Source organism: Oryctolagus cuniculus, chromosome 6 (assembly GCF_051225735.1).
Source record: "Oryctolagus cuniculus isolate XC-2025 breed Fujian yellow rabbit chromosome 6, ASM5122573v1, whole genome shotgun sequence".
NCBI lineage: Eukaryota > Metazoa > Chordata > Mammalia > Lagomorpha > Leporidae > Oryctolagus > Oryctolagus cuniculus.
This window is the reverse complement of record NC_142872.1, coordinates 107,760,640-107,787,814: the sequence shown is the minus strand read 5'-3', so window position 1 is coordinate 107,787,814 and position 27,175 is coordinate 107,760,640. Positions and strand designations below refer to the sequence as shown.

The following is a 27,175-nucleotide window of genomic DNA, read 5'->3' as shown; positions in this document are numbered from 1 at the left end:
AAATATTTCCCTGCATATGAAAACTACCACAGCCCCGCAGGAAGAACGTTGTTAAGTAGTCATTCGAGTAAACATGTTATAAATCACAAGTGATGAGACAAAGCAGCAAGTCATGAAACACAAAATAGGGAGAACATTACAGTCCAGGCAATCAAGAAAAGTTCCCCAAAACAAGGGTGACAGCAACTAAGATTTAAACACTAAGTAGGTTTGATATCTATGATCTGCAGGTTACAACAGCACATGCAAAAGGCCTGTGGCAAGATGGAACCAATAGGGATCATCAAGTCCAATCTTAAGATTTCCCCAACGGAGAAAAAAAGGCTCCAAGAGTTCATGGCATGTGTGAGTGGCAGAGCAGGGGCTGAAATTCAGACTCCTACTTTCAGGTCTATTGCTCTTTCCATTCCACTATGCTGCTTAGCAAAGGCAGGGACTACTAGAACATTTTATATGGTATTTGTCATTTTATGGCCCATGATATATTATAGGCAATGCACTAATTTGGAAATTTATATTCATTTTAAAATAATGATGGCCAAAATTTGATTCAAGATACACTTTTAATTGCCAATATTTTGATGTATTTACAAGGAATGGGCTGTAAAGTGGAAGCAAATGTACAAGAAAGAACAAAACAGAAAAGAATGAACACTCACACACGCAGTACGCTGAAGCCTTAACAGCCTCATAATGGCCTGGGAGTGTTAATGCAGCTCCCTAAGTGGCTAAATTACACCCAGGAGATTCTCACTCAGCAGTGAAAGCTGTTAGTGCTTTTAGACATTTGGGGAAATGCATCCATTGCCCCATTCCAAGCTTAATTGACATAATAAATGTCAATTAAAGCTCTTTTAAGTGAAACTATGTATGGATAGACTCATAGGAGACTTCTCCTAAGAGGAACACAGTTTATTTACATTTACCATGGACTACATGGACATGTGTACAGACTAACATGCATACACACAAGCAAACTCCCATTCACATGGAAAAGAGAGGTATTTCCCCCAGCTATCCTAATCACTCTTAAGTGGCTTATACACTGTTTTACATCTTATATGACAGGAGAATTTAGTTTTCTTTTAACAGAATCACAGAGCACCAACTATGTACCAGAACCAGAAACAGAGTAGCAAACAAGGTAGACAGCCATGCCCTGCCCCATCAGTATGGAGGGACTCAGGATGGACAGACATATATATCATCAGGATTCAGGGACCCAGGGTGTCAAAACAGTTAGGTGGACAACCACGCACACCAAGACGCCGCCAGGAGGCCCTTTTCCTTCCTTGAATCTATGTCTGCATACAACTCCTTTTTTAACATTGACTTATGAGGCTTCAAAGACAAGCATTCATCCAGTATTAAATAAAGACAGGGTCTTTGTTAATTTCTGAACTTGAAAAAAAGCATGTTTTCATGTCTTATGTACAGCTCATGAATTCAGGTGTCAAAAAACTCCATTTTCGTTTAAGTAGCCCAAGCTGCCAACTGTTTGATATCATCATCTTCTTCTCCTGTCCTCCTGGAAGAAGCTGGAACGAAGAAGGGAAGAAAAATTAGTAACTGGTGACATTCACACTTTCAGTATAGAAAACGGGTATGAACTACTTGCAAAAATGGGTTTGCTTATGAAATCAAAACTGAGTGCTGCAGAGGATGGGCCTGGCTATCAGTGTAGGGAATTGTCCAGCCACAGGTGGCTGAGCTGAGCAACGAACCTGCTCGGGATCGATGTGCAGTGGGAACCCTGCTGGCCTTTCTTTCTGGTTGTGCCGGAAGAGAAGAGGAAGGCACATTTGGAAGTCGGATATTTGTCATCTTCTTATTTAATTCCTCCTGCTCCAATTCTTCAAGTTCTGCCAACAGTTCATCCTGAATACAGGAGAAAGGAAGAATTATGGAGTTAACATTTCAAGATGTGGGTTTCCTCAAACACAATAACAAGAACATGTGCTACCCAATTGATATGTGAGAACCCAGTGAAACGGAATATTTATTTTAAAACTAAGTCTTTTTTTTTTTTTTTGCAACATTGAGCAATGATTACAAAATGAGTATTTGGGGTTGTGCAGATTTGTTGTAGTTAATCTTATAATACTTCAGTAAACAGCTAGTCAAATAATTTGTGCTAGCTGAATATATAATCTTTGCAGTTTCTGGGAAATGCACCTTGCCTCTCATTCTTCCCATATGTCCTTTTCTTTCCTCCTATTGAGGATCTGTGAAACTTTAATTAGGAGAAATAAATATTTTTATTTTGTCTAATGCTATAAGTAGAGCAAAATCATAATGCACAGAAAGTAAAAAAGGATCCAAGAATATGTGGTTCCTTTGTCGAATCGTCAAAGCCGATGTAAATCACACTGTGTGTCCAGGCTCAGAAACTGCCATTCGGGACAGGTGTACTGCATTTCTGTCTTTTAACAATAGTCTCGGGGAGTCTGCTTTAATCTTGAACTGTTCTCTGTCTCAAGCACTGAGGAGAGGGAAGATTAGTTTGAGGGCTTAAGGGAGTTAAGTCACGTTCTGCCGGCTCTGAGAAGACCTCAGGCAGTTCAGATCTAACTGGCCCCGTCAGTTCCCAGCTGGGCTCCAGCCCTCTTGGAAGGAGGTTGGGAACCAAAACTATATTTGTCTTCATCGGAATTCTAAGGTCGTCACAGTTAGCAATGACCTGGGACACCCGTCATTCAACCAAGTAGAGTCTTCATTTACTCATTCATTCAGCAGATTTATGGAGAACTCACACCTGCAAACCTTCTGAACTCAGCAATTGGGGGGCAAAATTGAATCAATACTCTGTATCCTGCTAACACTTAGGTGGGGAGAAAGGCACATAAATAAGTATCCTGTAGTAATAATATTATGATATAAGAGTGGAAATCCTTGTGCCAAATATAACACTTGATGGAGTCAGTGTCAAATTCGCAGTAAGCTGAAAGCTTGTCTGACCTCTGTTAAATCTACCACACAGAAAGGAAACAAAATATGCAGACTTACAGCAGCAGGCTATGTGAAATAGCATGGACAGAGCCATTGTGTGCGCTATGCTTCGCCGCAGGTTACACAAATAAAATAATATCACAGTGAACACACAGATGATCTCTTTCCGCTCCCAAGACAATTAGCAACAAATATAGTAAATGTGGTAAAGGTAGAACAAGCTCTCCTATGCCAAATGTGTGCTCAAAACTGTCAACGGTGCTTAGGGGTTATCAGCAGCATCAGAAAGATATTGGGATTTTCTTTAGCAAATGTGACAGCACAGTAAAAAGCTCCTCCATTATTTTTAATCTTTTGGTACCAAATTCTTATCTGATCATTGATAAAGAAGCTTCAGAGTTTAAGAAATTTTAGATAATCTACTAACCAACCCAATTATTTTGATTCTACAGATGAGAAAATAAAGGGTCAGAAAAGTAAAGGGATTTACACAGTTTCTAATAAATGGTAGAACTCAGTTATTCTCACAAGCCCAGAGCCCTTCCCATCATATCACAGTGCACTTGTTACATGCTGGTTGCTGTTCACCAAGCTTGGAAAACTATCTGTCAAGGGCCAGAGGGTAAGACTTCAGGCTTTGCAAGCCACATACCTTCCTCTGTCACATGGCCTTCTTTGTTAATGTTTTCTTCAATACTTTTTTTTTTTTTCTGACAGGCAGAGTTAGACAGTGAGAGAGAGAGACAGAGAGAGAGTCTTCCTTCCGTTGGTTCACCCCCAAAATGGCAGCTACAGCCGGCGCTGCGCTGATCCGAAGCCAGGAGCCAGAAGCCAGGTGCTTCTCCTGATCTCCCATGCAGGTGCAGGGCCCAAGCACTTGGGCCATCCTCCACTGCCTTCCCAGGCCACAGCAGAGAGCCGGACTGGAAGAGGAGCAACCGGGACTGGTACCCGGCGCCCCAACCAGGACTAGAACCCAGGGTGCCAGCACCACAGGCAGAGGATTAGCCTAGTGAGCTTCGGCGCCGGTCTCAATACGTTTTTAAACCTAATTTTTTTTTATTATCTGTGTAAACATTTTTCATGAATGTTATAGTAAAAGGCTTAATGGCTCTTCTAAATAAAGAGTTAAACAAAAAAAATTTAAAAGACTGTAATCTATAACACTCTAAGAATTGTAAAAACCATCCTCAGCTCACTGGCCATTTAAAAACAGGCTATGGGGAGGATTTGGCCTGTGAGCCATATTTTGTCAACCCCTGGTCTACACCATGTTTAAATGTTGTTGACACCCAATCCTTGGTTTCTAGGGTTCCATGAAACAATCTCTTACATGTTAGATGTTTCATTTTTAACATTGCATAGATACAGGAAGTTGAATTCTTTGCCATGCTAATCTCAGACTTGAAAAAGTTGCTAAATACGTACTAGCTCCACTTGTGTGTGCTTTATGTAGAACAATTGAAATTCGCAGTGCAGACACCACCATTATAATTATAGACTGTGTGTATTATCAGAGTGATTAATCTAAATGGAATGTGTATGTTAATAATGCCACTCCACATTTATTTTGTTTCATAGCCTGAGTAATAAACAGAGGCAGCCCAACCTCTAATTTAACAGCTACGGAGCATAATACGTCTGTTCCTTGCAGAGTGACACAGTCTGCTTTGTTTTGCCCAGATGTGTGAGCACGCGATTCTCCGTAATGGGGCTATTTAGGCTTCAAACATTAAAAGTCACTAACTTCACATAATCACATGCTGTTTTTTCCTTAATAGCTGAAAACTTAATTAGCAGGTTGTTTGCCAAGCTATATTAATCTTTCCTTTAAATCAGAGCTACTTACACTTCATTTCCCTCTAAAAGGAAGTATATTTCTAACAAATACCATCAACTCTTCAAGTAGTAAAGAAATCTGCCTGCTATACAGTAGGGCGCGTCCCTTAAAGCACCCACAATACTGCTTTCTTTATACTGTCTTACTCACCTCATCAAAACCATCAACAAATCCGACCCGTTGAGAAAATGCTTCAGAGATCTCGTGGGCGATATCTTGTTGCTCTGTGATCTCTTGCATCAAATCATCTATTTTGTTCAGATCCCTGGGAAATAATATTTTGTTAGAATATTTTATTTATTTATTTTTTCTCATAATTCTCATGTTAATGTGGTATTAATACAAAGAGAACAGATTCAATGTAGTTCACAGAAACAAGTCTAAGAAAATACTGATATCTCCCTTCCTCCCTCCCTTCTCTTTCTCTCTCTCTTTCTTTTTTAGAATTTGGGCTTACAATTACAAATTTAAATACATTCCTGTATGAAAAATAAGTCAATTTGCATTCTTAGTTATTTCAGTAGGATAAGGATTCCTCATAATAATATTTTCCAACTTCAAAAATAATTTGCATTTCCAAAAATATCCTTCATAATCCTGTATATGCACATATTTTAGATATTAAATAACCACTACATTTGGGAGTCACTAGAAATTGAATTTTTTGAAATTAAATTATTTTTAAGCTAGCAATACTTGTAGACCCATTTTGAAATCCTGACTGATAGAACACAGGAAAAACTCAAATGTGTGCTGCTGCATATCAGTTCTGCAGGAAACAGTGCCAGGGAGCACCCAGGACCACCAGTGCTAAGACAAATGAAGGCGGCTCTCAGGAGCTGTTCTGACAGCAGCCTTTGTATAAGCCAAACTCTGACACTCGAGATCCATTTCCTGTAACATCTGACAGCTCTGAGATCCTGACTCACTGAGGGTTTTCCCCACATCACCACGATGCCCTGGGAGGTTACTAAAGAGCAGAACTGGACCAATGGCATCTGCAACTGCAACAAAGGAATCCAAGAAACCACCCCATAGGCTCAAGAGAGAGGGATCTTCAAAGCCAGTTTCCATGGGCCCCACTGTGCCCTAACCGTCAGCATAAGCCAGCAGTGTCCGAATGCTGGATTCAGGACTGTTTCTAGAGGATCCTGTCTCCCATTGTTCCTCCAACTCTGAAATCAGGCCACACTGATGGAACACAGAGAAGTTACAATATCCCTCGTTACTAAGTAACCTTTTTAAACACTGGAAGTTTGATTCCTACTGGAATTGATCTTTTTTATTTTTTAGTTTCTCTGTCTTTATATACTATAAAAGTTGAGCATTTCTGACATATTTTATGTGCTAATCAAAAAGAATACTTTTACCACCTTCCTATCACTCACTATTCACTTCTAATTCTTCTTATTTTATTTATAATAAATGTACAAAGAATAAATTTATAAAAAGGAGTATGAAAAATGTATAGCTAAAACTTGGGCCTGGGGGTGAATTTTTCTCAAAAGGACTAGAATAGTATGATGCTGCTAAGCTACCTGGGGAGAAAGGCTGGTTTTGTAATACACTCTAGCATCCCAGTTACAGCAACCTCAGAGGATTTTGACTGTGATAACAAACTGAATGATCTCTCTGAAGCTGGCAAAATGACATTTGATTGTTAATAAATTACCAAGGCAAGGAAATGCGAGCCGAGCTGTCTTCGCTGCCACCAGCCTCCCTGTTTTCCATCTTTCCCCATCCTGCGGCAATCGGTCTACATCCCTGGACATCCACTGCTCTTGCACATCCCCTGCCCAGGTTTCACGATCGTGCTGAGTGCCAGGAAAGGATCATGTCTCCGGCACTTATGTTCCAGTGTGACTATAAAGCAAATTTTCACTTGCTCTACTACCACTGTAAATATTGATTATTGAGTGCTTACTTTGTGCCAGGAACTATGTGAAGTGTATTTTGTCTGGTATCTCACTGACTCTTACAATAACCTTATGAAGAAGGTGCTACTAGGATGATCTCTAATTCACAGATAAGGAAAATTGAATTAGGAGGAGGCAAAATAACTGGCACAAGGGATAGTCACACTGAAACTGGGATTATAATCCAGAAAATTTGACCTGCGAATCTATGCTCATTACTATTATTCTATGCCAGTGGCTCTCAGCATTATGTAGTATCAGAATCACTTTAGAGAACCTCATTAAAAACAAAGAGAAAGGGGCCGGCGTTGTGGCTTAGCAAGTAAAGCCACCGACTGCAGTGCTGGCATCCCATATGGGCGCCAGTTCGAGTCCCGGCTGCTCCACTTCCCATCCAGCTCTCTGCTATGGCCTGGGAAAGCAGTAAAAGATGGCCAAAGTCCTTGGCCCCTGCACCTGCGTGGGAGACCCCGAGAAACTCTTGGCTCCTGGCTCCTGCCATTGTGGCCCACTGGGGAGTGAACCAGCAGATGGAAGACCTCTCTCTCTCTCTCTCTCTCTCTCTCTCTGCCTCTCCTCTCTCTGTGTAACTCTCTCAAGTAAAATAAAATAAATCTTTAAAAAAGAGAGAGAGAGAGAGAGAGAGAGAGAAAGAGACATACAGGAGTGGGTATTTAGCCTAGCAGTTAAGATGCTCAAATCCCACATTGGAGTACTTGGGTTCCGTTCCTGGCTCTGACTCCTGATTCTAGTTCCCTGCTAATGCAAATCCTGGGAGGCAGTGGTGATGGCTCAAGTAATTGGGTTTCTGCCTCCCACATGGAAGACCTAGATTGAGTTCCCAGCTCCTGGCCCCCAGCCCTGACACAGCACCAGCCCAGGCCCAGCCCCAGTTGCAGGCATTTGGGGAGTGAACTATTGCATGGGAGTGTCCTCTCTCTCTCTCTCTCTCTCTCTCTCTCTCTCTCTCCCCCTATATCTATCTCTCTTTCATAAAGAAGTTAAATTGAAACTAAATAAAAACCCAAACCCTCTCCAAGTTCAAAGAATCTGGATGTCTGCAAATTCTCATCAAATTTGGACAACCACTGTTGAACAGTTTCAGAACCCTAACAGAAGTTTCCATCGAAGTGTTTAAAATTATAGAATTAAAGTATTTATAGGGAGAGTTTCAGGCAAAAGTAAAAGAACTGAGCAACATTAATGGCAAATATTAATGCTCTTCTCTTTTCATGAATTAAAAAGCTCATTCTCTGAGAGAGTCGTGTTCAATATATCAAGAGTCTCAAATGAATATGCCCATTTTTACCAAAATCAATAATTCCAAAGACTCCCCCCATCACTGAGGGAATTTATGAGTCAGAGGGAGACCAAAGTCACTCACATGTTTTCGTGGGCCGCTTTCATTGCTCTTGCTGCAAAGCCCATGTTCCTTAACACCTCGGTGTTGGTGTGTGAGTTTTCCAAGGCTTCTCTCTGGAATTCGATGGTGGAGAGCGTGCCATCAATCTGAGTGAGCTGCTTCTCAAACCTCTTCTTTCTCTTTAGGGCCTGCAAGGCAGCTAAGGGAGAGGCACATTCGTGAAGAGATGGAGACACCTGATTGCTTAGCGTCAACCCCAGACTCAGACTTCTTGATTCCTAAAGACAAAGAGTCTGCCACTTGATCCTGAGAACTTACTGGCAATATCCACCTCTGCAGGCACCTGCCCCAACTGCCACCCCCTCAAACATTCTGCTATTTTTTTTCTTCCCAAGAGCTGGCAGATGTAAAAGGATAGAAAGTCAATGTTCATATTCCATAAAATAGGCTACAGAAATGTTTCTGTAGATATTGGGTTTTAGGAAAAAGAGAGATAAACACATGAGTAGGGGCAGGTGTTTGCCTTAGCTGTTGAACTGCCAATTAGGACGCCCTCATTCCTCATTGCAGTACCTGCATTCAATTCCCAACTCCAGGTCCTAACTCCAGCTTCCTGCTAACACACACCATGGAGGGCAGCAGTGATGGCTCAAAGTAGTTGGGTCTCTGCTACACACGTGGGAAACCTGGATTTAGTTCCCAGCTCCTGGCTTCTGCCGGTCCCAATTCTGGGGAGGGAACCAGCAAGTGAGATCTGTGTGTGTGTGTGTGTGTGTGTGTGTGTGCTGGGGGAAACTTCTATGTGTGAGGGGTCTCTGTCTCTCAAATAAGCAAATAAATAATTTAATAAATAAATAAATAAATAAATAATTTTAAAAAACAACAAGTAAGAACCATGCAATAGAAAAACAATCCTTTAGACGAGGAAAGGAACTGACATAACCGATTCTAGTCCCACGTCCTTAAAGCAACTTCACAGAGTCCCAGAGAAATTAAGTGATCTGCTTAGATGCAGACAGTTAGTGGCAGCTGGAACCAGAACTTAGAATGGCAAGTGGCATATCCTGGACTGAAATGACTTATAGATGTTCATCAAGAGTCATATTCAAGGATTAAATGTTTCATTTGCATGAGGAAAGATCAATGCCTTCAGAGAAACAACATGCAAATAATCCTCTCATTAGCACGTCAGCAAGATAACCTTATCTGCTTCAAACCAAGGGATTCTTTAATGCACCAAAATTGATGGCTTGCAAACACACACACGCGCACACACACACACACACACACACACGGCCCCAACATGTGTATTTTAATAAATCATCTGGAGGGAGTCCAGGAAAGGAGTGGCAGAAGAATGCTAACATGAAGATAAGTGGTGATTAAATGGAATTGGCAAAAGAACTCACGCAGTTCTGTGGCCTCAGAGTAAAGTATGTATGTCTGTCTTCTAAATAACTTTTGGTTAATTTCTTCTTGTAATTTCAATACATTTAATTTTATATATTCCAATGCTTTTTATTTGGTGAACAAAGTTGCATAGTCACATGCTTTCATGATAGATTTTATTAGTAATCAGTTAAAATATTACTCTATGTCTTATTTTATTCTTTTTCCTTAAATTTCATTTTGCTTCACATTAGATTAATATTTTGGCTTTCTTTTGGTCAGAATCTGTAATAATTTTTAAAGATTTATTTATGTATTTGAAAGACAGAGTTACAGAGAGGCAGAGATAGGTTTTCCATCCTTTGGTTCACTCCCCAATTGGCCGCAACAGCCGGAGCTGCGCCAATCCGAAACCAGGAGCCAGGAGCTTCTTTTGGGTTGCCCACATAGGTGCATGGCCCCAAGGACTTGGTCATCTTCTACTGCTTTCCCAGGCCATAGCAGAGAGCTGGATGGAAAGTGGAACAGCCAGGACTCAAATCAGTGCCCATATGAGATGCCAGCACTGCAGGCAGTGGCTTTACAAGCTACACCACAGCACCGACCCCTGTAATAATTTTTGTAAGGACTTCTATTTCAAAATTGTGTTTCACTTGCTCCTTTATGGTATGTCTTACAAATGGCATACACTCATTTAGTTTATATTATTATTCTAAATCCATCTAGACCACCTCTATCTTTAATGGAAGACTGTAACTTAATCTCATTTAGTGTAATGGTATCTACTATGGCCTTTTTACCTTCCTCTTTTTTGTTTCCTGTTTGTTAAACTTTTTCCTTTCTCAGCTTTCTTGTCTTTATGTAGATTGATCAAAAATTCTTTGTTACTTTTTTACATTTTTTATACACTAACTATATTCTCCTATTGGATGCCCTTGTATTTAAAACATACACACATGATTAAACAAGTCTTCTAACCACATTGAAAATTAATCAGTATCTCTAATTTACTGTTTCCAAACAAGATTCCCTTCCCACCATGATCCCACCACATCTGGTTAAAATAACCTGCAGTATCATTAGTCTTAGACTTCTTGTTTTCCTTTCAATTTTTTTACCTTTTTTATTTAATAAATGTAAATTTACAAAGTACAACTTTTGCATTGCTGTGGCTTTTTCCCCCATAACTTCCCTCCCACTCACAGCCCTCCCATCTCCCATCCCTCTCCCATCCCACTCTTCATCAAGATTCATTTTCAATTATCTTTATATACAGAAGATCAACTTAGTATATACTAAGCAAAGATTTCAACAGACTGCACCCACATAACCGCACAAGGAAATCCTTCTTAACAATTACATTAAGCTTCAGGGACACAATTTCAATAGTTATACCAGACAATAGTGTTTACTGGCTTATTTCCTTACAGTTGTTTCTTGTGTCCATACTATCCTCCTCACTGGATTTTTTTTTATTTTACTAGAATGAATATTTTTGAGCAGTGCATTTTCAATGTATAGATATGAGTACTATAGACACAAACACACAAAAATGCATAAAGTTCACGAAATAATGAGTATAAAATGTCTTCATTTTATCTCAAGTTTGAGTAATACTTTAGATTTTTTACAGAGTTCTAGGTTCAAAATATTTCAAAAATTTTAAGATGCTATTCTATTGTCTTTGGGAAACATTATTCTTATCTTTTTGTAGATAATCTGCTTTTGTTTCCCCTCTAGAAATGTTTAAGACTTTATTTTCCACACTGGAGTTATGAAATTTCACCAAGGACAGGTTTAGGAATGTGACCCTAATTTATGTTTTTTCCAGTGAAGGTACACTTTTATTTTGAAAAATCAAGTCTTCCTGCAGCTTGGATAAAGTATATTCTATTTCTTCTCTTACTTCTTTCTCTGCCATTACTTCTGTCTACTCTCTTCTGAAATCCCTATTTAATTTCATTCAATTATCCATACCATCACCCCTCTCCCCAAACATTCTGTCTGCTTTTTTTCTCTGTTGAAATCACTATAGGATAGACATTGGCTACTTTGGCTCCAGCATCCGATCTGTTCATTTCTCTCTCTTTTTTTGTCTGTATCTGGAGGAATTCCTTGAGTTGCTCTTCCACATTACTAATTAAGTCCTCGCCTGTGTTCATTTGCCCTTTCCCCTTTTATTTTAGTTATGTTCTCTAGTTGCACATTTTTATAGCAGCTGAGTGTTGTCTTATAGATACCATCATCTCTTGAGTCTCTCTGAAAATACTAACAGTTTTACTTTTGACATCTTTCACTTCTGACATGCTCTCTCTCTTGGGTTCCACTGTTTGTTTTGCTTATTGTGATCCTTCTCTTTCATGCACTCATTCTTCCTTACAATTCTTCTGATGTTCTATTACAGCTTCATCTTTATAAAGGGAAGACTAGAATATGGAACAGAAGTAGCTGTGCATCTTGCCATTATATAAGAGTGTTTCCCAGGAGCTCTCTCCCTTAAAAGGCAAGGCTGCCCACAGCTCTGTTTAAGAAATGAGAAGAGGGGGAAAGGAAGGAAAAAATGAGTAGGGATGCAGATCGGCAGGCTTCCTTCTATGGGAAAGAAGTAAGTGTATCACTTAGGATTCCTACAACTGGCGGTGGGGGAGAGCTATCCTTTGGGTGTGGAGCATTTCCCCTCCCTTGTACGTGAGTGATGACTTTCCCTCCCTACCCTGCCCACTGTGGAGGTCCAGCCTTCCCCTAGGCTCTCCTCCATAGCCCTCTCCAGGTGCAAAACCACCATTCAAGTCCTTGCCAAACAGCATCTACACTTGATTGATAGAACAGCTTTCAGTTGTTTAACCTGTCCTTTAGGAAAGAACTGAAACAATTTATTTTCCAAGTCAACTGGCTTAAAGCTCTCTTTACCATATCACACTCAACACAGGCTAACCATACTAACAACCAGAGCTGTGCGAGGGAGCCAGGCAGGTAATGAAAGGAAGTGAAGCAGAGAAAGGGTCAGGAAAAGGGCCTGCTTTATTTTCTCTCCTGTGTGGGAGAGAAATGTTTCTCTACTATAACAATAAAAAATAGTGCAAAGATCAAGATAAATGGCAGTGGGCCCTGGCCTCAGTATCAAGGGGTCAAGATGAAGACGAGGAAGGGAGTAAGTAGCCTCAGTAAGACTGAGCTAATGGAGGCAGCACCACTTGGCTCCAGTCTACAGACGTCCTGCAGAGCTGCAGCCCTCCATGTGTTCAACAGAGGCAAGAAACCCGGGTATGCATGCAAAATGCCCCAAATTTTAAGTCCTGATTTACATGTAAAACAAGAAAAAACCCTGTATAAGTAAACCAATGACTTCTGCATGGCTGGATCTGGTTCCAGGGCATCTGAATTTACCAACACTTCTGTCTGGGACTGTAAGCTTCTCTCATGCATTATTTACAAAGACCTTCAGTTCCCACTGGGCAAGCAATGTGTGCATCAGTCTCTCCATGAGCTGTTACATGAAATGATGATGTCATTGCTACATCACGAGTCAGACAGTCCTTGACTTTGTTTCCTAATGAATAATTTGGAAAACAGATTGCAGTATTTTTTCAAAGACATGAAACATATGCTGCAAATCAAGCATTGCTCTTGATTTGGCAAAGAAGGACATTTTCAGAGCCATGTAATTTAAACTGAGTAGAAGGAGCGATTCAGTCTTCCAAACTCCTGCATGTATATTTAGCATTCGTCCTAAAACAAAGGCATCTCCTGTATTCCTTGTGGTGGAAAACAGCCAGAGGTTTCTTCTCCTCAGGTAACAGTGGTGTTCCTTCAGCAATGGGGTTGCAGAACAATGTCTTCTATGTCCTCCTGCTCTCAGGATACATGAAGAGACTTTACTGCAGCCCACAGGGGGATTGGGACTGAAATGTGAGAATCACCCACTTGATTCAAGTCACCAAGTTATGTTGCCAAAGGAGGAAGGCTTCCAGTCATCTTTGCCAAGTAACTTACAATGGCAGAAAAGCAATGCATTTTCATTGCTCATGCTCATATAATGTACAAGGCAGCTTGACTATAAAGGTCAATTGGCTGTTCTTCACTCACTGAAGGTGTATAAATGTGTACAGGTAAGCCATTCGTTGGCAAACAGGAAGAGACTTCTAGGGGCCATCATACCCAGGGAATATAGACAAACCTGTTGGTGAAGGTTGAAACTGCAACAAGACAATAGCTTTTTTCTTATCCAGGAATGAATAGTCTCTTAGGCTAAAGATGAGGCCATGAGAGTGCCAAAAGACATCTGTCACACTGAATCATATAAGTCCTCGTTTGCTTTTAACGGGGAAGTCTTATTTTATTTGAGGAACTTGTGTGCCAGCCCTTTTGTTACTCATGTTTGACTCACCTCTTTAATTAAGAAATACCTTCCACTTATGGCACACAGTTTTAGTTCTCAAAAAGCACAACTGAATAAGTGTCATAAGCATTTCATGCATGGAATCAAAACTAAATATTTCTGTTTAAATCTAAAGGTTAGAATGGAAAGAAGTGAGGAAATGCTAGAAAATATTAACCCATTTGTACAGGAGCATTCCATTATGAACTTCCCTAGATTTCTTCACTTTAAAATAATTCTCTATTTATTTAATTGCCACGCTCTGGAGAGACTAAGAAATAAAGTGACAATCACAGAGGCAAAACGTGAAATGGGCATTTAATGGATACAGGAATTTAGAAACTCTCTTCGGAAGGGAAGAGAAGGCATCACAGAATAGGCAACATAGATCAAGCCCAGTGACTGTTTGCATATCTACTCAACACACTGATCAACAAAGAATATGAGTGATCAAAAGAGTTACGCAGAAGATTCCTCCCATCCTTAACCCACTCCCTAAATACAAATATCACACCATTGCAAACTTTCCGGATGAGATAGAATAGAAACAATAAACTATCAACCCCAGAAACAGAGCAAATCGTACCAGCTTGCCAGATCAGCTCAATCTTTTCTGCAACCTCCATATTTTTGGAAGTCTCACCAATGTTCAGATGTCATAAGCAGGGTGAATAAGAACCTGAAAGGAGACTGGAACACAACAGTGGTATTTGGGATTCTACAATGGCTAGCTAGTTACCTCAAAACAAAACAAAATAGCTATGAGGTTGGGAAAAAAAATAAGAGAAATTCTGATGAAAAGGTATTTGGAAATGCAATACTGCTGTTAGCAAGCCAAATAATTTAGACTGAATTTTGTTTAAAAAATGGTGATTAACCTGGCTGTTTGGCCTAGCACTTAAACATGGATTGGGACGCCTGTCTCCTACGTCAGAGTGCCTGGGTTTGACCCCTGGCTCTGGCTGGTGCAGAGCTGGCTGAAATGCTTGTGTTCCTGACACTCAGGAAAACTGGACTGAGTTCCCAGCCCATGGCCTCATCCCACCACGCCCCAGTCATTACAGCCATTCGGGGAGTGAACCAGTGGATGGCAGCTTTCTCTCTTTCTATCTCTGTCTCTCTGATTCTCAAATAGATAAAGTTTTAAAAATGATAGTTGATTAATATTGTAAAATGTACAGGAGCAGAAAGACAGACTGAGCAGTGCCTTCTTCCTCCTCCATAGAGCAGCAAGTGGACAAGGGAATTTAAAGTTGTTTGCCAACAGAAATGATACTCCTCTCTTCATTCTAAAAATGCTCTCAGCTCCTTGGGGAGATGGGACATTCCTGCTGTGAAGATACTGTTCAAGAGAAAATTAGAGGAGATAAATCTCAGAGGGGAAGTTCATGACCCAAAGTGCTATTAGCTTTGCATTGTCAGAAAAGGAAGAAATACTTGTATAAAAGACTTCTAAACTTCTGCTGAAATGCTCATATTTTATAATTAGTTGCTTCATAGGTCAATTGGCAGGCAAGTGGAATTAACTTGTTATTGGAACAACATAGCAATACACTAATTAAAATACGCTTGATATTCTTTGTAAAAATCCAATTAATTGTTTGACACCAGGCAGAATATCTAACTAATGCAATGAATGAGCTTTTACTTGTGCTAGTATTATTCTTAACATCACAAACTGGTAATCTCTCTAGACCTGTTATCGCCTTGAATACCAGACAAATGGTATGAACATGAAACCAGAAAATATTAACAGAAACCTTCCGAAACAGCTGATTTTCCTTCATTTCACAGGCTGAATATATACAATTTACTCCAAATATATAATAAATGACATGTATATATTTCCACTTTCTACATATTAAAAAATTCCTTGTGCATGTGATGGGGCAGTATTTCATAGTACTATGTCTATGGCTTAAAGGTACTTCAACACCTGAAGTGTTCAAGAACCCACAGACTGTATCCTGACAGTCTCCTTTAGCTATCACTGTGTACAATTCTATAACTATTGCTTTGAGACTCTATGGTCAACACATCTTGTACAATATATAGCTCCTCAAGGTAATTATTAGAATTTGAAATTACTTAGGAATAGGTTTGCTTTAAACCAATGATGAACTATACTACTTTTTGAAATTTTTAAAGAATTAAGCCTTTTTAATTTTTAGTCACATTTCATTTTATTTAAAAGGCAGAGAGATAGGGTGAGAGAAAGAATGAGAGACAGATACAGAGATATATGGAGGGAGATCCTCCATCTACTGGCTTACTCATCCAAATGCCTGCAACAACCAGGGCTAAGCAGGGCTGAAGCCTGGAGCCCAAATCTAAATCTGAGTCTCGTGCACAGGTGGTGGGGACCCAGCTACCTGCACTACCATCTGCCGCCTCCCAGCGTGCGCACTATCAGGAAGGTGGAGTAGAAGCCGAGCTGAGACTCAAACCCAGGCATCCCAAGCAGTATCTTTAACTGCTGTGCCAAACACTGCCCCTGATTTTTCAAATTTAAGTAATGACATCAAATCAAGATAGTTTTTATAAATAAAAACTAGCAAACTGCTCACAAGATGAGACAACATAGCTCTTATATAAACAATCTTTGAAATGCACACAAATTAATTCAACAAAGTATACTTTCCTCTTTCTTTCCTTCTTTCTTGCTGCACTTAACCTAGATGTTTTGAACCAGCAACATATCTTTGTTCTAACTCCAAGGTTATATTTACTTTCACTCATTATGTGTTAAATACATGGCAAGAAATGGGAACGCAGACGGAAGTGCTCACTGTGCTGAACAACATTACTGCTACAGTACTTGAGACACACCCATCATAGCCACGTGGCACATAACACACACTATGTGAACAAGTCAAAAAGATTCACTGGGAATGTATATTAAAATAGAAAAAAAATGCCCAAAGTGCCTGTCCAATTTTTGGTTGCATAATAATGACTCTCAATTTCTAGTGAAGCCCAATAAAAATGTGTAAACTTTGCTTCACTTAAGTTAAATGTTGACAGGAAATTTAAATTTTTAATCAAGAATTTACCATCTAGCACAAGGATTCCCAGCTTTTCACAGACTACCATCTACTTTTCTTTTCCTGTAATTTAAAAAAAAACATTCTTATTTGCTTGCTTTTCTAGGTTTGTTTTGTTTTGTGGGTCGTGGCTGCACTGGTGATATTTTAAGTCACTAGATTGCTAGATGGAGGAAGAGATGACGGCGGTTACATGCAGCCAGGGTGGTGGAGGCAGCAAGCTTTCTGCCACCTCCTCATTTCCCTACAAATGAGAAATACCTGGAAAAAGGCTGCGTGATGGTCAAAAGCAATTGGCACAGGTTTAGGGGCTGTTATTGCTTTACAGCATGACCTTAACGGCTTTGGACTGAATCCTGCGTATTTTCAACAGACAGTTCCCTATGAACCAGCTGTCTGGGGTAAAGAATTGAAACCTCTGGTAAAGGGAAGTCAATCCATCAGGCAATGGCTCACTATACAGTTCATATTTCATTTAATCCAGGCTATTTTGTTTCTTCTCCTTCCACACACTTTTAAGCCGATCTTGTGCTTACTAGAACATCTATCAGATCATAGTCAGGAAAAAAAAAGAAGAAGAAGAAGAAGAAGAAGAAGAAGAAGAAGAAGAAGACGACTAAAGCTAGCAGCATGCATGGAAAGTACTAAGCCAGCTGAGTAGAGCACAGGATTGAGAGTGTGATTTTTAAAAATAAATCCTCAGTATTATCTGTGTATCTTAAGTTTCTCTCTTACTTTTGTCTTTTAAAAGTAAAAACAAACTCGCATGTATTTAAGCATATTTCCTAACATGAATACCAAAACATGCCCACAGATCACATTCTTCATGTCCACTCCAAACTTCACCCCTGCCATGATTTGAATTTCCCATCCAAAATCACATGGAATCTTAATCCTCAAATTCATACTTTGATGGTACTTGGAGGTGGGTCCCCTGGAAGGTAACTGGGTTTAGATAAGGCCATCAGGGTGAGCTCCCATGATAGGATTTGTAGCTTTATGAGAATAGAAAATCAGTGCCACACATTCTTAGAAAAATGACGCTAGAACAAACGTACTCTACACTTCGTTTCTGAAGAGTTAGGCAGAAAAGACAATGATTACTAAATGCGAACAGGAGTTTACAAAGATGAACAACACCAAACTAATCTGCTAAGATTCTTTTCTTTGGGTTACTGAAAAGACCGCACCCCGGCTTCCTAAACTTCAGCACATCAAAATCATCCAGAAAGCTATGAGAACCACACTCCTGAACCAATTCCAGATCCCTTGAAACAAAATCTCTTAGTGAAGCACTTTAGAAGGATCTTGAGGGAATGTGATGAAACTACACCATCAGAGCCGGCGCTGTGGCATAGTGGGTAAAACAGCCGCCTACAGTGCCGGCATCCCATGTAGGTGCTTGTTGCAGTATAAGATGGCCCAAGTCCTTGGGGCCCTGTACCATCATAGGAGACCCGGAAGAAGCTCCTGGTTCCTGGCTTCAGATTGGCCCATCTCTAACCATTGTGACCATTTAGGGAGTGAACCAGCGGATGGAATACCTACCTCTCTCTCTCTCTCTCTCTCTCCCCCTTCCTCTGCCTCTGCCTCTCTCTAACTCTGCCATTCAAATAAACAAATAAATCTTTAAAAAAAAAAAAAAAAAGGAAACTACACCATCAATTTAAAAACTAGCATTGGTGAATCCTCTCACCTTTTTTTAATAAGATTTATTTTATTTATTTGAAAGAGTTACAGAGAGAGGTAGAGCCAGAGAGAGAGAGAGGTTCTTCCATTCCACTGGTTCACTCCCCAAATGACTGCAATGGCCAGAGCTGATCTGATCCCAAGCCAGGAGCCAGGAGCTTCTTCGGGGTCTCCCACACGGGTGCAGGGGCCTAAGGACTTGGGCCATCTTCTACTGGTTTCCCAGGCCATAGCAGAGAGCTGGATCAGAAAAGCAGCAGCCGGGACTAGAATCGGTGCCCATATGGGATGTAGGCACTGCAGACTGGGGTTTTAATCCGCTGCGCCACAGCGCCGGCCCCACGTACCTGTTGAAGATACTAATTTAGTAGGTTGAGTTGTAGGGCCCAGAAATCTGAACTTTCAGAAAGTAACCAGAAGCTTCTGATCCCACAACACTTTGAGAAATTATGCTTCTGCTAATCTGGAAGGGATCTTTCTACTCTACTGTATTCAGGTGTGTATGAATATAGTTTAGTTCAGATCATTTTTGAAAAAAAATAGAAAATATTAGAGAAATGCATGATATAGGCTATAAATGTGAGTCAGGAACATTCATAGCTGGATGAATAACTGAAGTCATTGAATGTTGAGCTGTCAGCTTGGTAATCACGCCTGAGCTGAATTTCAGATGAAAGGTTGTTGCTATCATGCAGAAGCTACTCTGGGATAAAGTCTCTACTGGCATACTATCAGGATCTGTCTGTTTTATTCAGTGCTTTAACAAAAGTTTTTATAACAACAAAATAAGGCTACTGATCAAATGTGCAGCTGATCCAACTTAAAGAAATAGCTCCTACACAACATAGTAAAACTAAGATTTAAAAATCTTAATTTTATGGGGCAGGTGCTTGGTGCAGTGGTGTAAATCATCACTTAGTACAACCACATCCCATATCAGAGGGCCTGGTTTGAGTCCTGGCTCCTTTTCTTCTGTTTCCAATCCAGCTTCCTGCTAATGAACACCCAGAGAGACAGCAGGTGATGGCTCAAATACTCGAAGCCCTGCCACCCACGTGAGAGACCCAGATACAGCTGTGGGCTCCTGACTTTGGCTTAGCCTAATCCAAGCTGTTGTAGCCATTTAAGGAGTAGACTAGTGAATGGAAGATCTTTCTCTGTCTCTCTTTTCTCTCTGCCTTTCAAATAAAATGAAAATAAATAAAAACAAACAAAAATCTTTATTTTATGACAACTAATAGAAACAAATGTAAAATACAAAATATAAGCTTAACATAAAAATTTAAATAACAAGGGGAAGATATTGGTAAATTTGGCTGGGAGTTTTAATTCTGGAAACCCAAAAACATGAAAGCAAGGTGGGTGGACATCTGAGAAGGCATATGCAAACCAAGGCTGTATTAATAGAGCAAAAGAAATCGCAAAGCCAGGCACTCTGTGCTGGGTCAACACCTAAGAGTGTGAGGGAGAGTGTGAGTCCCTATAGAATCCTTGGCGGGGATCAGAGAGGAGAAGGGGAAGGGGAAAGCGACAAGTTTGAAAACAGTAAGTTAAGTGAATAGGCTCCCAGGGCTGGTGCAGATCTTTCAGGTCTCTCCACTGAGGAGTAAAAGGCCACATGGAGCTTCTGAGGGGAGGAACAGAAATCGAGGTGAAGGTTGAGGGCAGGATCACATTTCCATTGATCACTCTTTTCCAGAAGACAGGGGCAGTTGATGAGAGAGCAAGTCCTGGCCTAGGTATTGTGTGTTAATGCTTCAGGAATACAACTCATTTTTTCGTGCAGGTGTTTTGCCCAATGGTTAAGGCTTTGCAAGGGACACCCATGTCTCAGGTCAAGTGCCTGGGTTCAATTCCTGGTGTGTGCTGCAAACTCTGGCTTTCTGCTAAGGCAGACCCCTGTGGAGGTAACAGTGAGGGTTAAAGTGGTTGGTGTCCTGCAGCCCACACGGGAGCTCTGGATTGGGTTTCTGGCTCCCAGCTTCAGCCCCAGCTGTGGCAGACATTCGGGGAGTGAAATATCAGATGGGTTCTTTCTCCTTCTCTCTCTCTCTCTCTCTTCATATATATATATATACATATATACATATATGTGCAATACATCTATGTATCTACACCTCTATCTCAAAAATTAAACTATTAAATTAACTAAATTAATTATTAAATGAAAACACGTTTTCCCCTCAGGCCTTAATGGACACTCAGAGACACACAGAAGAATATATTATGGTACCTGGTTGTAATTTCAACGCAGGATAGACTGAGACGTTTCATTATCAGTGTGGGCTGTAGTACAATATGAACCACATGACTCTCCCTAAAGAAAACTCATTCAGGAGGATAATGAGGACTGACAGGAGCTCCTCACATGATTCTTCAGGAGCAAACAGTTCGGGAAGGTGAGCAGACGGTTCTCATCTTGGTATCTGAGTGATGATAGAAGGAGAAATGATAGGAATGGGTGAGGCAGGAAAACAGAGTAGAGAGCAGGCCCTTCCAGAACAGCATCATAGGTTCTCCAAGTATGGAGAGCAGAATCATTGAGTTATTTATACAAAGTTCAAATTTCTGGACTCTATACTTAACCTCCTAAACTAGACTTTCATGGGTCCTTGCGAGTGTACATTTTAATAAGCATCCAGTAGGAATTTCGATGCAGGTGATCTGAGAACCATGTTGAGAAACTCGCCTAAGAAAGGAGGTCACCAGGTAAGGTGTATCTCTCCGGGGAACTTCCATCAGATCCTGTAGTCTATGCCTGGCTCATTTTACCCAAGCCATGCTTTTGCTTTTAGTTTGGCACTCAACTAATTGTGTTGTGCTTCTCTTCACACAGAAGTTCTCTGGTCCCCAGTGTCTGAGAATCGAAGAAATCAGCTCCATGACAGCTATAATAACAAGCAAAATCAAGAGCTAGCAGAAGCCCCTCCCATGAGCTAAGAGTGGGATTCTGCACCCACTCCCACTCTGAAGAAAACCCCATCTGCTTCCTGAATCTGAAAACAGTCTTGCCAATACATAGACCAGGCTTCAAAGTGAGAAGGCTAATTTCAATAGAAGATGCTCTGCCTAGGACACTCATTTCACCAGACACTTGGCAAAGAGATGGAAAGCTTCAGCTTCAGATATTCTATTAAATCATAAGTAAAGTTAGTAAGTAGGCATTTTGGCCAGATTTGCTTCCTCTCATCCCAACCTTTTATCTATCAGCTCCATGCTCACCCAACAGCCACCAGTCAACAGATAATCCCAGACCAAATCCACTTCTTTTTACATAATTACATATTGACAGTTGCCACTTATCCCTGGCCAAGGTAACCAACAGGGCCAGGACCAGCATAAGGGGACAAAGAGACATGTGGGGGCATAATACAAGGCAGTGCCTCACCCATGCATCTCAGGCACCTCACCTGCCTCATCCCCTACCCTGCTCCAATGAACAGACCTCAGCATAGTAAGGGCTCACAGAGGCAGTGACAAAAACGGGGATTGAGGAACCCTGGGAGAAGTGATTACTGTCTTCCAATATGTGTAAAAGCTTCATGGGACAGATGGAGTAGGCTTAGTTGATGTTATTCTAGAACAAAAGTCGTGGGCCAATAAACGGGCAGACTTTGGCTTTAAAAAATATAATTGCTATTTGTCTAGCTCTAATATTCAGAAACCACCACACTAAGTGCTTTACACAGTAAAGTCATTCATCCTTACCAGTCCATCAATATTACCATTGCCATTATGTAGATGAGAAAACCAAGAATAAGACAGGCCAGTGACCGGCTGCTGAGTGAGAATCAGGGCTGTGCATCAAAGCCAGGGTTGATTCCTCTGATTCCTTTTAACTATAGCACCAAGTTACCTTCTCCCAAAATCATAAAAATTGTATTGGGATAATGTATTTGAGCAACATCTTGATGAACATCTATTTATTATTAAAAAAAAACTCAAAAAGGAATGAAGAGTACTGACCCCTAAGGTGTATTATCAAGGCAGTGTGGCAGGTAACATTTGCAATCTGCTAAGACATTGATAGTCTTAAGCTTCTGAGGCCACCAGCCTGGGCATGAAGAGGCCAGGGCCACCTGCCCTATCACAGCAAAGCATTCATTGCCCATGCTCAGTAGAGTGTTAAAATGGTCAGGAAGCACTGGGAACATAGGAGACTTGATTCTTCTGCCTCATTAACATCACTATGGCTTTTGGCTCCTGAATCTTAACCTTGGCAACAAGGCACAATAGCTGAAGGCACTTAAAACAATAAAGACCACAACAAAAACTTGCCTGAGTCCCATACCAACCAATTACATCAGAATCTACCGCAGTGGGCCCAGGCCTCCAAGTGATTTTTATATATAGCCAGGAACGAAAACTTTTCCAGGTGACAGGGCTCAGAAGAAGCAGGAAAAAAAAAAATAAGTGGTTTATAAAAAGGTTGCTTTTCCACAAAGCTGATTAAAGTAGGAATTAAATCATAGTCATCTGAACAAACTATATTAAAGAATCTCGGGTCTCCTAAGGTTTTTAACAAAATTCTAAGTCTTGCTCTAACTCTTACTCTTTCGGATCAACAGGGCCTTGAATATCATGAGAGCGTGGCTGCTACAAAACCAATTTGGTCATAGATATTCAGATTCTTTTTGGTAGATGATGAAGATAACTGCTAAAAAAAAATTGCAGAAGAGACGCGTTAGCTACCCTTACACTACCTTGCTTGCTACAAGTTATTATAAAAGCAACTTGCAGGCCAAGTGCTATAGTCACATTATTAAATACACACACACTGGGAAGCAAGAAAAAACAGTTCATCAAATCCGTTTCATGGGCTCGATGAAGTCCCAACTCTGTCCTTTCAGGGACAGAGTGACTTTTGAAAGTCTCACTGAGCCAGGCAGCAACCCTCCCTGGCAGGTGCCATGCCCTATTGGAGGTACATTCAACCAGAAATCACCTGAACCAATGATTGGACACTGCACTGATTTGAAATCAAGCCCCAGGTACCATTCTAAAATCGAGTTAGTTGTGCACCTAATAGATTCTATTACTTGTTCATGCAGGGGATCAGGAACCAGGAGGACAAGGAAGTATCTCTAAACTATTTTATGTAAGTCATACATTTAGAATACCCTATAATTGTACCAAAGAAATGCCCCCGTAACATTTCCTATCCTAATTTAAAAGTTACTCGTTTTACCAATAAAACCTGTTTTGGACATTCAGAATGCTGTGAAAGCCACTGTTAGAAACAGATGAAAAAAAAAAAAAAAAAAAGAAACAGATGGAGAGAGAACTTGCCCTGATCAGGGGTGTGGTCCTTTCCAACAAACTGCTACCTGGGCACTTAGCTAACATTGTTGATAGCATGTTAACTGATCAACCACTTTTAGAAGGAAAAGTTTAACTGTGGATACTTTATGTCATTCTGCTTATAATATAAATTACAGCCATTCTAGCAAGACATTGAGTTGCACAGAAACCAATCAGTACTGAGCACATTAGAGTTCATTTTATTAAGTCAAGAAAATATTTGTTGGTGATTAATGGAATACAGTGAGTTTATGCATATGAAGTTACCTGGTTTATTTGGAATACAGTGATATAGACAGTTTCTAATGCAGGAGCCTATGACTGACTGCTTTCCACAGTTCAGACTACAAAAGGCCTCACTCTAACTGCCTCTTCTCATGCCTAGGGGCAATACAGAATCAAGCCTGGGCTAACACCAGAGAAGCACCCAAGGATAAATGACCAAAAATTAATGGCTTTTCAAACATTAGTTGGTTCTTTGCACTTCATACTTGCATCTGTAACTTCCCTGACTTAAGGAAGTTATATTGGTGATCTTAATTAGTACTAGAAGATGGCCCAAGTCCTTGGGCCCCTGAACCCACGTTGGGAGACCCGGAGGAAACTCCTGGCTCCTGGCTTTGGATCGGTGAAGCTCGGCTGTTGCAGCCAACTGGGGAGTGAACCATCGGATGGAAGACCTTTCTCTCTCTCTCTCTCTCTCTGCCTCTCCTCTCTGTGTAACTCTGACTTTCAAGTAAAATAAATAAATCTAAAAAAAAATTAGTATGGACCTTAATGTTTTTTGTCCTTATTTACAAAGCCCAACTTCTGATAAGCCATAATGTATTTCATATTAATGAAAAAAACACATGTTATTTTTTACATTATTGTTTCTGAAAGCAAATCTACATTTTTACCACCTTCTAGAACCAGATGTTCAATTTTTCAGATTTTTAAAAACCAATATTTGTTAACCATAGTAGACAAGGCCATATACAGATCCAAATGGATGACAAAAATCCCTTGACAGACACTAAGCAAATGGCAGAGTGCATATCATAATAAAGATGAAGGGCAAGTGACAGAATGACCAATGACTTTTTAGCAAGCCATAATGGCATAGTCTCTTTAGAGATTCTCATTTAATAACATCCCAAAATATTTTCAGACATCATGTAAAAATAGAAACCAGTACTTAGCTCTAAAACAGGCAATAAGATGGACAAAAGCTATATCAAATAGCAGAGAAAAATTAAACTTGACCTTCTTATTGTCAGTAATAAGTAAGCTTAAATATCTCAGACACACTTTTTTGGGAAGACATAGGATTTCCAAGTTCGACTCTATGAGACAGCATTCCTTTCTTGCATGAAACAATAGCAGCATCAATTAGGGTGAGTAAAATCTTCCTATGGCTTCTTTACGACTAAGAAGCCTGACTTGAGGATTAAAATTCTGGAGTCTGATAGCAAGCAGAGATCTGTTTTGCCACTTACTACTACAAGTATTTCTGAGTCAGCTATTGGCCTGGGGTTTCGAGAGTAAATCACTTCAACTTTCCCACTGGGTTTTCAAATGCACCATGGGTGCTGTTTAGTTTTATTCCTACAGAGAGAGCTGTATACTGAAGAAACCAATTAACTCTGGCAAAGAACAAATAGTTCAAGGTGCAAAGGAGCACCAAGAATCATTACTGGATCAAAGTTCCTTGTATGCACCCAAAGCCAGTGATGAGAAATTGAATATTTAATCCCTTGTTTTGTTTTTTAAAGATCGCACCTGCACAACATTCAATTAAAGTTTTCAACAGTTGAGGAACAACGTAAACCAAAACATTCTAAATATGCTTCATGGGAGATTTACGGGTAGGTTAAGATACATAATTCAATATACCAACACATAGCAGAAAATGTGACTTTAGTGTTCGAGTCAGTAAGATTGCACTAGAAGTTAAGCCACCAGCAAAACTCAGGGGGCACCAGAAAATTCAGTTATCAATATAAATATTATTTTCATACAATATTTTGAAAACTCAAAATCAATACAAAAGTATCCATGATGACTAAAATACCACATTAAAAAAAAAAAACTTTAAAGAAGTATCACACCAAACAATATAAGAGCCCGAGGCGAAAGAAAACAAATAGTAATACTGATCCTGTCTTTAAAGGTTTACATTTTGACATTTTGCTCATCATGGATTTTTTCTATATTAATCGTGAGTCCTTTTAAATATTCATTAAAATATTGTTCTTGATGATTGAGATTTTTGCCGACCCCGGCCCAGTGCCTTGCTCAGCCCACCCCATCAGGGTCCTGGGGGTCAGAACCAGTTCCTAGAAAGGCTGGAGGCACCAACTCGGAAGGCTGGGAGCTGGGGTGCTGTGGGCGGGTTGTCCCCAGGGGAAGCGCTGGACCTGTGCTAGACCCCAGCCTACCTCGCTTGTTCTGCGTGCCGTGCTTCTTGGCCAGGGAGAGTTCTCTCTGGATCCGATTTTCCAGGTACTCCTGTTTCTTGCTCAACATCTCCTCGGTCTCCCGAAGTCGGGCCAGGGCCTCCTGGGGGCTGGGGGCAGCGCGGCTCTTAGAAGAGCCTCCCCCTTTAAAGAACTTGCCCAACTTGCTCATGGCTCAGAAGTTGGGGGCGGGCGGCAGGCGGTGGTCCCGGGAGCGTCTCAGCAGTTCCCAGGCCCGCACCTGGGGAACAGGTAAGCAGGAGAGCCCACTCGGGGCCGGGGGTCCAGACCGAAAAGGCGGCGCTCCTGGGAATCAACAAGCCGTCGGGGGCAGGTGACACACTCTCCAGGGCATTTCCTGGCCGCCCGCTCGGCCCCGCCCCTCGGCGCGGCTACCGGGCGGGGAAGGCGCTGGAGTCAGACGTTGGCCGGCCGGCGCCACCTGGCCCCGTGGGAATCGGAGAGCCCAGAAAGTTGAAAAGCCTGCAAAGAGGGCAAGAAAGTTGCTGCTTTACCCGCGGTGGTCCCGCACCCAGGGTTTAAAAACAAGCTAGTGAATGGCTCAGAGAAAAGCAAACCAATGGGCTGGGAGTCTTGTGTGTAACAAGCGCAGGTTGTCTACCTGGATTGCAAGAGTGGGGTGTGTGTGTGTGTGTGTGTGTGTGTGTGTTGTAGCGTTGCTGTGTCCAGATCTCTATTTCTGTGGATAAGAATGTCTCCATATGTTTCTCTGGGTGTGTGTTATGTAGGTATGAGTGTGTGGACCCAGGGACTTCCTGGACATTTGTCTGCCACAGGTGTGTGGATAGGTTAGGAGCTGCTGGTGTGACTGGGCTTGTCCCTACATATGTATATCTGGGCGGACTGA

The 27,175-nt window shown here is 40.9% G+C and overlaps 1 protein-coding gene across 1 annotated transcript; it reads right to left on the bottom strand.

The window, feature by feature from the left end:
• Positions 1 to 544: 544 nt before the first annotated feature.
• CHMP4C (charged multivesicular body protein 4C) lies at positions 545 to 26,685 on the bottom strand. Its single transcript, XM_002710661.6, has 5 exons — positions 26,290 to 26,685; positions 8,090 to 8,267; positions 4,940 to 5,054; positions 1,725 to 1,878; positions 545 to 1,538 (listed from the first exon to the last, which is right to left on the bottom strand). Exons 1-5 carry the CDS (start codon positions 26,477 to 26,479, stop codon positions 1,474 to 1,476), a joined length of 702 nt encoding a protein of 233 aa, XP_002710707.2. The 5' UTR covers positions 26,480 to 26,685; the 3' UTR covers positions 545 to 1,473.
• Positions 26,686 to 27,175: the final 490 nt, after the last annotated feature.